This window comes from Solea senegalensis, linkage group LG7, assembly GCF_019176455.1.
Source record: "Solea senegalensis isolate Sse05_10M linkage group LG7, IFAPA_SoseM_1, whole genome shotgun sequence".
Lineage (NCBI taxonomy): Eukaryota > Metazoa > Chordata > Actinopteri > Pleuronectiformes > Soleidae > Solea > Solea senegalensis.
In genome coordinates this window covers 11,300,814-11,316,450 of record NC_058027.1, presented here as the reverse complement: position 1 = coordinate 11,316,450, position 15,637 = coordinate 11,300,814, and the positions used below count along the sequence as shown (strand labels likewise).

Here is a 15,637-nt window from a genome sequence, read left to right as displayed (position 1 = left end):
TGTCCCCAGGTGTTTGAGCTGCAGCTTCTGTGGAATCAGTGGAACGTTTACATGCACAGTTTCATCGAGCTAAGGCCGCAGTCCGACTGAGACGGGCAATCGGACAACTTTGCAGAGCCCAAGTATACATGCAGAGGAGGAAATCGATCTAATATGTACGTCTAACTCCATAGGTGGTGCAGTATCTCTCTATAAGCTAATGCATATTCTGTCAGTTTTCCTTTACGTCACAGAAAAACAAAGCTGGGCGGTGAGATGGATCGTGCTGTGGATCTGTATGTTTCGTACCTGCTGTACATGTCATTGTGAATCAAATTAGATCGACCCTCTTGTGGTTGCTGTGTTTTCTAAAGTAAAGCCGCCGCCGTATGATTTCCATCAACAGTACTGTGCAGTTTATACGTCATCTCCTTCTGTTTCTTATAAAACATTTTACTTTTACTACATTAAATGCTGTGGATTTCTCTAAATGTATGACCTGAACACATTCTAAACAAATGCAGCTTCCTCTTTCCATTTTTAACCAAGTACGTGACATTAAAGATGCTCTTTAGCGCCATATATTTTACCTTAATTTAACACAAAATTTCCCTGCAGTGGGAAAAAGCCCTGAACCGCTGGCACAAGAGAAACATTCTTGTGATCTACATTTCTTTGAAACACCTTTCTCTTTTTTCTCCATGGTAGGTCCCACTCACTTCTGGGTTTTGCGTCCCTCTCTGCGCCTCTCTTCTACCTCAATACAACGAGGATAAAGACTGCACTATTGTTTATCCCAGAATGTCCCGGTGAAGCTTTCTTTGCTTGAGTTTTAAGGAAGTTGATTTCTTCGGTTCTTGTGTCTTTTAACCACATTACGGCGCCTTTCTCACACTTTAGAAACCGAGCACCCACTTATGCAATGCTGGGTCATGAGTTCAAGTTTTGTTTTCTTTCAAATTGTCACATGACAGAAGAAGCAGGAATAATGAGGTGGATGACTGAAGAACAGAGCAGATACTGTACGCCAGTGTGAGTAACGACATTGCGTCAAAGGCATCTTGACAATGTTTGAAATAAATCCTGTAAGGCAGCTGTGTTGCTCAGTAAAAAGCTACAAATAGTCACTACACAGAGCAAAGGACGTTGTGTTCAGTCATCTCGTTACACTGAAGAAGAATGGTATGATTTCAGTATTTTTCAAATGGAAATGCCACAAAATGGAAGATATTACAGTGTTTATTGCAGTATCTCAGGTGGACACGTCGTTCAACTTGGTGTTGGCAGTAATGCTTGCAATTTTGGGCTTTTGGTCACATTACTCAGTAATATATGGGGGGGTAGAGTGGCTCAGTGGTTAAGACCGGTACCCTGTGTGCGAAAGTTCGACTCCACCCCGGGTTGTACTCAGTTGCATTGTAAGTCGCTTTGGATAAAAGTGTCTGCTAAATGACATGTAATGTAATATATTGGTGTAGTATTAATATTTAAGGGTTTACAATTTGCAAAACAGCAATAGGCCACATCAGTGGTAATGTACAGGAAATAGTTAAAGTTACCACTGTGACCTGCTGATCAGCTAAAGAAAACTGATGCATATGGATATTGATGATGTCATCTACATATTTCAGCTGTCAAATGTAAAAATGAGGCAAAAATCTTGGTAAGGATTCTAAGGACGTGAGACTGGGAGTGACTGTGTGTGTTGAAATGCCACTTCCTCGCTTGTGGTCACATGTACAGCTGAGCCCATGTCAACATCTCTAATTTTGGTTCTGTTTTATAGAGCTACAGTACAGAGTTATGAACTCAACACACGTATGCACACACACACAAGTAATGATGAATAATATTGGTTAATTATTGTATTAGTTCTGCCAATAGACTCAGACATTTTTCCCCGGGACAGAAGCTTCTTGACTACCTGGCAAAGCCACTCTTATAATAGCAGTCTTTCAAGGTTCAGCCTCACTGGATTGTTAAGAGAATGGAAGACAGCACTCTCATATGTTTATTGCATGTCACACCCAAAACACCCTTGTGATTAATTAGGAAACTATTTTATTGTGTACAACCCTTTTCAACTTGGCACAAGTGGATTTGGACACGCCCTAAATATACATGCTCCATGTGTCAAAAATAGAGACTAGAGTTGGAAAGCGACAGTAGTAACATAGTTAGATACGTGAATATTGATCTCTCTTTTCAGCAATAACCCTTCCTTACATGTGTGATGGTAAAGGTATTTAATGCACATTGTCTTGACATTGAAATTTTCTGTTTCATTTTGACACTGTAACGTACAAACACTGTGAGTCAGACGGCAATGATAAAATGAAAGGTACAAAGCAACGTCACAGCAACAACCCGCACTAATCAGTCATCACAAAACACATCAGTCTGAACTTACAGGCTTTAACCTTCATACAATTGACTTTTAAACATGAATATACATTATGGGAAAGGACGAGGATTTGAAATCATAATATTTTTGAGCATCACTGTGACAAATCAAAGTTTGTGGTGCAGTGCACGTTCATTTAGTTCTCCCGTCGTCTTTATAATATTTATAAGATGTTGAAAAAATGTTCTCACTGTAAAACAGAAAAGTTTATGTTACATTAGTTTATTTTAGTCTCTGTTTGAGGAAAAAGCAAAATAGAGAATAAAATCCATACAAGCATAAATGAAGTGGGGATCAGATTCCAGAGGGAGCCAGAAGTCTTCATCTTTATTGCAGATAAAAAAAATAACAGGGTAACGTTCTTTGCCAACTCAATCACTCTGTGCAAATGTGATGTGGCAGCTTTTCTATTTCTTATTTATATGAAGTTGTGTTTTTCACGGGTCAAGTATTATGTCATAGTTCATTAGGTCTTTTGTTACGATGAAGGATCACCACAGGTCATAACATTGATTAGCACACATGTGAAATGAGATGGGTCTGGACGATAGTACGGTGATGCAGTGGATAGCAACTGGCTCTTACCTGTCCAGCATGTACCCCGCCTTTGCCTTAAGTCAGCTGGGATCAGCTCCAGCTCCTCATCGACCACAGTAGAAAATGAGACAAGGTTCCTGGAAATTCTCATTCAATTTCACAGCCTTTCAAGAAAACCTACACAGGTTTTGAATGTGCAGGTACACAGCTACTTTAATTCAGGACTGTGGCCTTTTCCCTCTCTAATTTAGAGAAGTATACGTTAAATGAGAGATGCCTCTGAAGGTCCAAGGTCCACACTCAATTGCTGCTTGTCAACTCTCACTGATTTTGATGCTACAAGACTTGATAAGTGTTACCTCAGGTCTTTTCTTTGGTTCATTTTCGTCCATGCTTTACATTTGTATGTTTTATAATGATTTGTTTGTGGCCTGTCTCTGACTAATGTTACAGTATGGTGATTAAACAAAAGTTAGGAATATATTGAATCTCACTTCTAATAGACTAAAAGCCTCGAGATACTCGCAGCAGTTTCTCTGCTGTGGAATTGTTTTTTTCCGAAGGCTGATTTCAATATTGAGAGATCAGTGCAGCAGATGGCCCGTGTATGACTATTCATTATGATGTTTTGTTGAAGAAGAAAAACAAAGCGGGGAAGAGAAACATCATTTTAAAATCCAGCAGAAGAGACCACCTGGTGGTCTTGATTCATGAGGTCCGGTCGAGCTGAGCCTGAAAGAACAACATGGAGCTGTTGGCATTGTGGGTCCACAGGCAGTGGGATCAGTTGCTGTGTAGGCTGGGTGGCAGGAAAATGCCTGAGCCGCCTAGGTGTGCTTATCCATCTCATCACAAGAGTTGAGGAATTTACAGCCATTGTAAATTCCTCAATTCCTGTGATGCCATGACATGATGCCGTGCCGTGAGGCTGCTCTTTAACTCCAGAAGTTCTAACAGGTTTTCTCCTGTAAGACCTAGTTTGAGAATATGCAGAACCTGATATAAATAACTTCATGGTCTTATGTTATTATGCATACATAGAATTATGAAGACTAAATGGATGTGACTGCTGTGTCAACTCAAGTTAAAGCTGAAATGCTCTTGGGTACAGCAGTTGTGAAATACACCACAAAAAAGCCAAGTTGTTTCTGGCAGATTTTTTTGCTAGAGTTGTACAACTTGTCAAGTTTAATGTCTTTATTGTTAATTTCAGTGGACCATCATATCTGCTCTCAAGGGAGTTTCATGGCAGAGTGATGATGAACATACTGAGAGTCATGAGAGGCTGCATTTCTGACTGTAGGATTTAGTGCAGAGTTTCAAAAAAGCTTTTAGGCTTAATTCAAGCTTAAAATCGAATGCTGGGTAAATCTCACATTTTTCCATGCAGGGCAGTGGCTCCTGTTACTTGCTTTGGACGAGGTTTGAAAAAAAATCACATGATTTAACTGCAAACGGGCACTTTTGTTAATCCACTGTGTTTTGTTGCTGATTTGAATTTAAATCTTCTCCTTTTTTTATTGAGCTCAGCATTTGCATCATACCACAGTCAACAGACAGTGCCTCTCTGTCTCTAAACGTCTAAAAGGACTGAATAAACTTCTTCTTTAGCTTAAGCTGGTGTTGCTTCATTGGTTTGTTTGTCCAAACAATAAGCTGCTAAACCTCAAGATAATCAGTTTTACTATCACCAAAGACAAACGACTCTTGTGCTTTCCGCAGAATGGAATTCGGGAACATTTGAAATACAAATCTATCATATAAAGAGTTTTTAAAAAAAATTCCGTAGATTAACTTTATTCATTTGCTATATTATGTTTCAGCTTTATCTGTGAATGATTGTAACAAGCATAGCAACAAATGGTAAGAACAGTAAGTGGACGTTTAGCAGCCATGTAAATGGTGTTGCTGTAATTGATCCACAAAAACATAAAATATCATGCAATGACCAATACAAGTAAAAGTAGTTTTCTTTGCATAAAATGTGTGCCAGACAAACATGGTTTGTAACCGTGGAAAATGTTACAAAAACATTTCCCAATCTCTTTATTTGTATACAAAATACAAAGACATTTGTGTGCATTGTCCATTTCAAAATTAGCATTAGCGTTAGCATTAGCAACACCTGTGTGCTTTATTAAGCCATGTTTTTTCAAGGCATGTTTGAGCATAAAGGCATGTACATACTCTGCAAGAACAGAGAAATTTGTTATTTTTCTTGAGGTGGCAAGAACAAGAACAAAGTTGTTTCTGGCCGAGGCATTTCATACTTCTCAAGAAACTCAAATGCAGAACTCCGGGGAAGTCCTCACAGGGAATGACAACATTTCCCCTTTAACCACGCCCACTTCAAATTTCTGACCAATCACACAAGTTGTCGGACATCACAAGAAAAAAAGTTCTGCCCAGATGATGTGTCAAGAACAAGCTGCAAGAAAATATGTATGTACAAGGTTAGGTTAGTTTAACTTAAGGGGTTGCAAATATAGAAGACCAACTTTCAATCACATCATTCCTTTCAAAATGCCAAAGATAACAGAATGTATGATGTGAATGTAACCGTATAACGCTACACTGTGAAAGTTTGGAACATAAGCCATTACATGAATTTGCAGCTGATTAAATGTCCTGTCGACAATGAATCCTACAGACTCTGGTTTATACAGAAAGAAAACAGTATAGTACTGTTATATAGTATATACATAAAACAAGCTCAATTATGTTCCGACTATACATAAAGAAAAGCCACCTCACTGTTTTAACAGGTATACCTCAAACTTTTAGGGGAAGAGCAACCCTTGCCTGAACCCACATCCCACCATGCTTTCACTTTGCTGGGAACCATCATGACTGTCGACCCCCTGTGATTAAACAACCGCACTGACCACAGTCCACTCTGTCAGCCATGACTCTAGGTGTGAGAACACAAAGGGCATGTTTATGAAATAGCCTCCGGAGAGCAACATCTGCCCACATGCACGGTGACATAACCATGATGCATGTTGGGCTTGGTCACTTGCCCTTTCTCTGGCTTCATTGTTGACATCCTGCCTGCATACTCTGGTGGATGAGTCGGTCTGGTGAAAGGCTCGGGAAAGGATATGAATCCAAAGAAGTTCAATTAGCAGTGCCTCTTTGAAGCCGCGGTATCACATGGAACAATTTGTCGGAGTCATTTTCTTCCTCTGGCCACTGTCAGAGCGGGAATGTTAAAAATTTGGTGACACTTTCTTAAATCAATTTCTGGTCAGTGAGTCTGAAGAATGCTGTTTTTATCTCACTGCCATTTCACTCAAGTAACTTTGAAGTGGAGACAAAGCCTTTCTCTGTGCAGTTTGGGACTGTGCTGTCACATGATCTCTAAACACAACCCAGCATGGAAATTCATTTGTAACCCTGATGACTTTCTAAATGATTATCCCCCTTGAGAGTGAAATCAAACAGTCTTTTGTCTACACTCCTCTGTGAGACTGTAGCATGACCCCACATTCATCTGAAACTCTCCTCCCGTCTCCTCTACTTTCTGCTTAATGAAGTCATTGTCACATGCTTCAATGGGGGCCTGCACTGCACTGCATGAGTCAAAGCGTACAGTGACAACCAAAGATCTAATCAACCCACCACGAACAGAAGCATCTGACCGGAATAGCACTGTGTGAGGTGGTGCAGAAAGATTTCTTAGAAGAGAACAAATGAGGAACTGCAGAAAGGCAGACGTCATCGTTATTTATCCATACATCCTGTCCTGCTAATACAAAATATTTAGTAAAATGAAGGTATTGAAAGATCCTTACTTATCCTAACTTAACTGAACTGAACTTTCACTTAAGTGTTGATTCCCCTGAGTAAAGTGTCCAGACCAGCATGTCTGTTGTGGTCTGTTGTCAGCTTCTTCTCTGTGTTTAGTCGTCTATATTTCTATATAACACATCTCCACTGCAGACCCTTGTTTTTCTTCTCCTTTGGTCAAGACAAAATAAAATAAAGACATTTTTGAAAGGGGTACTGAGAATTTTAAGGTTCAGTATTTCTGGCCTGAAGCTCTCCGCTTGCATCCCATGTGTTGGAAGTGTTTGAAATGACGTGGGTGGGTGGCGCAACGGACCAAAACACCAAACCAGAATAAACAGTTTGTGGTCCACAAATGAAAATTTATTTTGTAAACATACTGGCCGCACTATTGTTATTGGTGAAGCCAGACAATGTTTGATTTAAGACATGGTCATTTTATGTCTTATTAGATATGTCACTTTTTAAGATCTGATTAAGATTTGATCCAATCCCAATTAAAACTTTTAACAGTAGGCTAAAATAAGATGGATAATTTTGTGCTACTGGTTTTTAATTAGGTTGACTTCCTACTTCCTTTGTGCATGCTTGTATGTATATATATCTATATTGACACTATCTACGACTAGTAGTGTCTGATATAGAACATCATAGAGAGTAATTAGTGTTGATGAGAATATTGATTCTAAAGTGTTGAATAATCTTTAGGATTGGTCGGTGCTGTCGATGAAGGTATCACTTTGCTGCACTATGAAACAGTGGCTCTCAATGATGACACTTTAGTTTAGTTCACACATGAAAACGTGAGCCTTGTAGCTTCCTCTCAACCTTCATCTGTGTCCAGCGTCTCTGATGGAGCCCGTAGTTGGACACATTACACCCAGAACACATTGGCACCAAGTCAGCTCTGTCGTCAGTCTGCCTCTGGCTCTGTCTGTGGTTTGTAGCCAGGAATAACAATGTTGACCTACTGGAGTAACTGAAGTGGTGTGAATCACGTCTGTACAAACAACTCTGGTGTCTCTTTGACTCTTTGTGATCGTCCTTAAGTACTTTTCCAGACTTGCGTGTTTGATGTTTGACAAGTTAGTATGCTAAGAAATGATGTGATTTAGTGAATTAGTGTCTTCCGACTCCATCACAAGCTGCCCTCTCTTTTTGAGGTTTTCTTTGTGCCTTAGATCTACCAGAGTAACTGGTGACAAAGTTATGCCACAGGAGAAGGGACAAGAAGAAATTAGCATTGCTGTACAGTCATTCTTACTTTGCTTGTTACTGCTCTGCCTCGTGGTTCCTGCGGGTGAATAAAATGTCCATCTGTTACTGATCTGTTATGACATGTAACTGAAGATTGTCCTTCAGCGACGTTTATGATGATGCAAGACCAATGTAAAATGCAGGAAATGAGTCCTGACACCAGTTGACTGTTTTACTGACCTAATGACAACAGTGCCTTCTTTAAGTGACATCATGCCTTTATATGATTGATTCCATTGATTGAAGTTTTCATTGCGATTGTAATTCCATCCCCTTCAGAGATCTATTACAGATATGTCTCTCCTGAAATGAGGTATGCTTTTTATTCCCGTTGAGATTGCCATGTTTCGAAAGAATACAAACCGTGGGCTGTGAAAATGGCCTCTTTAACTAAGCATATTTCTTCACTGACCAGGTGGACAAATAAACATTGCTTTAGCATAAATCAGCTTTCAGCATTTTAGTTGTTCCACATCCTGCTTCCTGCTGGCCCATCACCTACTGGTCAGTGCCAAGACCATTTCACAGACACACACAGAAAGGTCTGATCTCTGACCCGAGTGCTTCGCCCTGTCTGTGAGTTGATTGTTGTTGTTAGTGCTTGAGTGCTTGCCTTTTTACTGGCTGTCCTTTTGGGAAGCTCCTCGACTTCAGGACGCTGAGTGATGTTCCTCTGTCCTCGTCTGACCTGTAGTTCCTGAACCAGGGAGGGTGAACAGGTTCACAGACAGATGGAGAACAGAGTACCAGCTGCTCCGGGTATATCGAATGCATCAGGCATCACATTTTTAAAGCAGCATTTCTGGATGTGAAATGATACCACCACTGTTCCTCACTTTGACCTTGTGTGGCTCTTTTCTTTGTCCAGACAGCAGAGCTGAATATATTTTTCCACTGCATCTGCCCATTTTAATGATTTGTTCAGCTGAGTGAGTCATAAATGAAGGGCGAGTTCATTGCTGTGATCCAGTTGTTCGAGCCAGTGTCTGCCAATAGTCGAGGCCAAACTGTCCCAGGCTCTCCTCAGTCCTGGTTCCCACAAGCATCTTAATGGTATGATGATCGTTGCCCAGATATTTACAGCGCACTGCTCTGATGGCTCTTGGTTTCCTAAGTATTTATCCTTATTTCACTTTATGCCACAGTTGTCTTTTAACTTTTACACATGACTACTAGGGCTTAACAATTATTCATTTACAAATGAATATTTGCAATTTTGAAACGAGACAATTCTATTTTGGATTGTTCCATTTTTAATGCCATTTCAAAATGTGAATGTAGTAATTCATATTTGTTGGTGTCATAGGAAATAATACTCCGTCTTTATGTAGAGCTGACGTTTCTGATGACTACCTTACATACATTAAACATAATGTGACATCAACTTACTTCTGACTAGTCAGGAGAAACTGGTGAATGAAAAATGTATCGTTTCACAGATAATTCAGAATAATGACGATAGTGTTTGGTGCTTGAACAGAATGGGGAAGATATCAAAGGTGAGATCATCTGCGTCTTAGCAGGGAGTTGGAAAATCCCCCAAAGTCCAGAAACTGGTGGTGGTCGTTGAGCTGGTGAGACTGATGGAAGAGAAAGAATGATGGGTCAGATGAGACTATGATGGTTTGGAGTCCGAGAACTATGGCTGACAAGACAGCAACAAGAATATTGGCTTGTGAGGCAGGTGTGTTGCAGAACTGTTGGGCAGAAGAACAGCTGATTGCAGAATTGACGACCTAGTAAATGACAGCTGACTAAGCACATGCTGAAAAATGAAAGCTGGAATTATGATAATTTAACTATGAAACAGAATATTCTACCCGACTAAACTAAACTTGCGGTTGGAAAAGGGAAATCTCGTCCTATTTTTTTTCTCTGCGCTTCTTTACGTCTCATCCAAGCATCCCTGGCTACCACTTGACATGACCCCCCCGGCTCAGGACTAGGCCAAAGCTACAGTGTTGCCTATGAGCTTGATGTTAGCCATATCCGCGCATGCTTGCATGTTAGAAAGTGGCGTTGGTCACGGGTGGGGTCAAGGAGGGGAGTTTTCCCATTCCACAGATGCAAGGCTCGAGGCGCTCCAAGTGATTCAGTGAGGAATTTGTTTACTTGTGGCGCAGCTACAAATAACTGCAGGGTTTATATAGGGCGAAAAACGACTTCCCCTCCAGGCAGCCGTACAACATAAACAGAGCTGTGAAGGGGAAATACTGGACCGTCTTATTAAAGTACAACCACTACACATGTTCCACACGGCCACATGGATCCCATTACTCACTGAGGAGCTTTTTTCCATCAGGCCCGCTGATCCTGGCTCCTTCATCATCACTCTGGCAATTTGTCTGACTCTGACTTAAATAGATCCTAAAACCATGTTATTAATCTGTCTCGGACACTATGTAAGAGGAAAAGATTGCTCTGAGCCGTCCAGCATCACAGCCTCTATGGCACGAGGCCAAAGTCTCTTGTGTGCTTGATGCACAAACAAGTTGTCCAAATCTAACGAAGACTCTGAACTTGACCTCAAACACCTGACACTGACTGACATTTTGTCTTGCAGCATTTTCTCCTTTATTTTCAGCAGTATATATTTGTGTTCATTGTTGCTCATCATCCTCTCTTCTTCTTCTTCGTCTTCGTCAGGCATTTGGAAACGCAAAGACAGCCCACAATAACAACTCAAGTCGCTTTGGCAAGTTCATTCAGGTCAACTACCAGGAAAGTGGTATTGTGAGAGGGTAAGAAGAAGAAGAAAGCTTTTCATTTTCTTAACATAAAGAAAAAACAATATACATTGTAAAGTAAGTGCTTTTCTTTGTCTTTTCTTTCAGAGCTTATGTGGAGAAATACCTTCTGGAAAAGTCCAGGCTGGTGTATCAGGAGCACAATGAACGGTGAGCACACAGAAATGCAACTAAAAGTTAATTGTAATAAAACAATACAACTTAGGTTGAACCATGGTTGTGTGGAGCAGCAGGTGCCACTTGACAGACTGCTTTACCTCTGAGTAATGATGTTCTGTGCAAAACATGAAACATGGAAGTAAATAAATGACAAACTGAATAATTGCCCTAAACCTAATATGAGCTTTGCACAGCTTGTGCTTATTTTAACATTCTTTGATGAGCAAGGCTTGCCATGTATTAAACTAACACTGCTGATGTTTATCACATGGACAAAATGTCAGACCACTATGTTTTTGGCTGCTCTAGTACAATCCTCTATGTTACATCGATACCACATGACATTTGTACTTTGTTTAAACCTTTTTTCTGTCACCTAGAAAAATGATGCGTCTAAGAGCCTGTTGTTTGGTGGTTTGACGTTGCCAAAGTGTGAGTCATTAAGTGAATTGACCTCTAAGTGGGGCTGACACTAATGTGTTGGACTGGCTGGATGGAGTGGTGAAGGTTAACCTCACCATGGGGGGCTCACAGAGGAGAGAGAGAGAGAGAGAGAGGGGCCCCTGGGTTAGCCAGCTCTTATTGAGATGAATCGCTGACTCCGTTCTCATAAAAGCGTGTGTTTGTGTGTGTGTGCGTGTGTGTTTCAAGAGAACTCTTGGTCACACAGCTGCTGTACAATTTGACCTCTAACCTGTACGCTGTCATACAGAAAGGGCAAGCACACACACTTGGACACACAAATAAACTGAGCTGTCATTGCTCCTTTTTCTACTTTGTTCTGCTGTCACCACTGTAGCATTGTGGCTCTGAGGAATTTCCAATCTGCCAATTTATCCAGCACACACTGGTCTAGTGAGTACTGAAATAAAAATAAAAAAGTTCAGACTTCACAGATTTCCTGAAGGGTTAGTCATGTGTTAATGTAGCAGAGCACAGAAATAAATACAGTAAGTCACTTTTGAAAAAAACCCAAAAGAAATATAAACTTCAAGAACAGTTCAAATACAAGCCAAAAAACAATACACACAAAAATACACAAAAGCTTACACTAACTGTGAACGTATCATTGTGTTTCTTTCTTAGAAACTACCATGTGTTTTACTACCTGCTGGCAGGAGCGAGTGAAGAAGAGAGGGCAGCATTTCACCTCAAGAAGCCTGAAGAATACCATTACCTCAGTCAGGTGGGACCCTCAGCAACACACACACTGATAAACATTTTTTTTTCTCCAAATGAATGCATAAGATAAACAAGTCAGCCAAACCATTGTGAGTTTCTGTTTGTACGATCTGTGTTGGTGTCATCCGCTTGTCCTTCGACCTGAGGAAGCCGAACACATTTACCTCTGCGTGTCAGTGTCCACAAACGGGAAAGACTCAAATGATGAAACTAAGGAATCCCATTCAACACATTCTCTCACTTTCTCTTGAACAATGAGTGTTTTAATTTAATTTTAATTTAATTTTAATTTGGCCCTTTTCCACGGCATGGTTTAGGTTGGTTTTCCACTACAAAAAAAGTACCTACTCAACGTGGGCGGAGTCATCACTGCACGGCTGCATGAAACAGCGTGTTTTACATGCGACACACACACACACACACACACAACGGGTGACTAGTGATTTGTAAAGCAGCTGTTTTCAGTATAACTGAATTAGTACTTCCTCCATGACTGGAGACTCCGTCAGAGCCTGAGCAGGTACTAAAAAAAGTACCTGGTACTAGGTAATATCTAGTAACACTACTTAAACGTGCCGTGCCGAGGCGAGGTGAGTGGAGCTGGTGGAAACACGGCCTTTTGTGTTGTGTGGGTTTGTGTGGGTGTCGCTGCATATGTGCAAAAATGCACTCCTCATCCACCAACACCACTGCTGACAAACACACACAAACGGAAAGAAAGACAAACCGATATTTTTCCCTTGTCCCCGTTGCATGTATTGCCACAACAACCCCCCCCAGCAAAAACTAGGTTACACAAAACTATAAAAACAAAGCTGTAATGAACACATCTGCATATAGAGTGTGGATTGTTACATCTTTGTCTCTGGGCTTTGACAGCCAGTGACCTGCTGCCCTCCTCCGAAATCTTAACTCTTACGTCAAAGGGAGCAGGGAATTCCTACAATTCCTCAATGCTACTGACGTGCACATACAAATACACACGCAGCCATAAATCTATTTGCACATTCTTACACTCTTTATACTCTCTCCTTGTCCTGTATCGCTGTTGCTTTTCCTCTTTCTTCCTGATTCCACGCTTGCATCATCCAGAGCTTCTTGAATTCATTTCTCATCCTTGACGGCGCATGACGTGTAAACACTTTGCACTTAAAGCTGTTTTTCCTCTCCAGTCACTTTTCACATCTTAGTCCTCAGTCTTAAATGATGTGGTTTCGCATGAATGAACAGTTAAATAATACACATGGTTGAAAGCTAACAAGAGGTTTAAAGGTTGATTTCCTGCTTTTTGTAGCAACGACTGGATTTATTTGAAATTTATTTGAAACTCTAGTGCACAACGTTTAAATAAACAAATGTCCACTCCATTCAGAACAGTTGAGTTCATGCAATGTTGATGTATCTATCGATCAGTCTTTATTTCTCAGTAAAACAGTGTTAAGACGACATTTCTTCCTCTGCTATCAGGAAGTGAGTTTCTCATAAAGAGAGATGGAGACAACAGAAACAGGTTGGAGTATGACTTAGAGCATGAAGAACAAACACAGGCAGAATAATGACATTGACAACAACATGAACACCCTTTTATTATGAAACTTAACACCTAATGATATGCTTCTGGACGATGTCAGCTGTCATGTAAACTGTGAATCCAAACCAAACGTGTGTGTTGCAGATGTGTGGCTTTTCTTCCATCTTCTGTCTGTGTTCAGTTTTAACACGTATGTGCGAACATGCTCTCTGATTGATGCTTTTGTGAATGTCTGACACCTCTCACTGTGTCGTTGTGTGTATGTCTTAAATGGAGCTGTAAAATTCAGCCTTTGCTTGCATTTTAACATAAATCTTGCTGTACTCGTTCCAATGTACAGAATGTGATGGCTTTGGAATGCTGCTGTCTAACCTTTACCTCGCCCCTCCCCCTGTAAACCCTGCCTTAACATTTTCAGATGACAAAGACAACCCACCAGCCTCACTGGGACAGTTACTATGAGAGTGAACCGGTCAGTATCTGTGCTTCAGCTTCGTGGCTTAGGGTGTGCACAGTCTGTATGTGTGTGTGTGTGTATGTGTTGGAACAACATATTAATTTTTTGTTCACACAAACACTGGAGCTCAAACCACACTTTCTTTGCACAGCTGCTCTCTCGTTCCCTGCCCCTCCTTCACTTATTTTGTTGCTCTTTGGACATTTTCTTGTTGGGTTTGTGGTTGTTGAATTGTTGTTTCCCCACGTTTGTGCTGTTTGATGGTGTGTCTAGTCACAGCCTGACCACTGTAGCCCTGCAGTACTTACCAGTCTTAAAAGGTGGAGTCGTCCGTGCTGCCTGAGGATGAGGTCCGAGCCATAATGATGCCAACATTAGGGAGTTTCTGATCCTGCTATATAGTCACACTACATGCATATATTAAACAAACAGTTTTTGTTATAAATAACTTGTAAATCTAATGGAAGTTTGTGTTTATTTAGAGTTTAACATTAAACCTAAATTAAAAAAAGTAATTTTTACAAACGAGTGCAAATGAAAACAAACAACAAATAAGTACTGTGAATATATCTTGACTTTAGAAAATAAAATATATTAATATAAAATCTAGATACAATGTACATAGTTTCTGCCTTGTAAACATTTCTGTTAACATCACGTTGCTTAATGTGAACATCTGTTAAAAATGTGCTCAGCAATTTATGTTATTGGCAAACTGATAAATAGTTCATGTATATTGCAGATATTACTATAATGGACTATAATGATTTTTCAGTTTTTTATTTCTAATCTTCTGGGGTTTTTTTTACTACACTTCAGTATGGTTTTAATTGGAAAGAAATTTGAATTCAGAGTCAGCACTAGTTCACAGTGAGCCCCTGTTATGAGAGCAGAGAACAGGGGAGTCAAGAAAAAGGCCCGTTGTTGTAAGTGTACATCTCATGTTTGTCTTTCTAAGGACTTGGTATATGATCATTATGGCAGCGGTAGTGTAATGAGCCCATAAGCAAACAGCAGAACTCGCATTACACTGAATGTCCGTAGTCAACGACTGTGAATGTAGTTACATCAAAGTATGTGTTCCTTGTCTGGGAAAATCCTTCCTCATGTGCATTTGGTTGCTAATTAATTAATTATGTTATATTAATATAATATTATAGTTATGTTGTTTAAGCTACTTTGTATACAAGAAAACCCAGCTAGATGTGTCTTGCAGCTGTACTTGAGTCTTGGCAATTCAACATATGATTACATTTTATAACATATTATTACCTCTCTTGTTATTATTGTTGTTATTGGAGTTATTATTGTTTATAAAATAGATACATTATGGAGTTAGACCACAAAATGAGATCCATGTTATCCAGTTTCAACATTCATTTTCCTTTTTCCGTTTTTTTTAATATTCAGTTTTGTTTTGCTGTGATGTATCCAAGTCACTATGCCCTGCTCTAGAATAGCACATCTATTCAGTAGAGAACACACATCTACTGTAACAAGGACCCGAGTATGATTTCCAAGAACGGAAAAGAGGGATAACCTATTTATAATCATTCATTCATTTAAAACTCACTTGAAGATGGTAAACATTAAAA

The 15,637-nt window shown here is 40.0% G+C and overlaps 1 protein-coding gene across 11 annotated transcripts in view; it reads left to right on the top strand.

Annotated features, from left to right (window-relative positions):
- myo9aa (myosin IXAa) overlaps positions 1-15,637 on the top strand; it is an 89,896-nt gene that overhangs the window by 36,883 nt on the left and 37,376 nt on the right. For 10 of the 11 annotated variants that reach the window (XM_044030088.1, XM_044030077.1, XM_044030083.1 and 7 more), the window contains exons 3-6: positions 10,613-10,707; positions 10,801-10,863; positions 11,959-12,058; positions 14,004-14,057. In XM_044030088.1, the coding sequence (XP_043886023.1) occupies positions 10,613-10,707; positions 10,801-10,863; positions 11,959-12,058; positions 14,004-14,057 (312 nt within the window). The remainder of the gene's footprint in view (positions 1-10,612; positions 10,708-10,800; positions 10,864-11,958; positions 12,059-14,003; positions 14,058-15,637) is intronic. The other variant, XM_044030082.1, reaches the window with a different exon arrangement.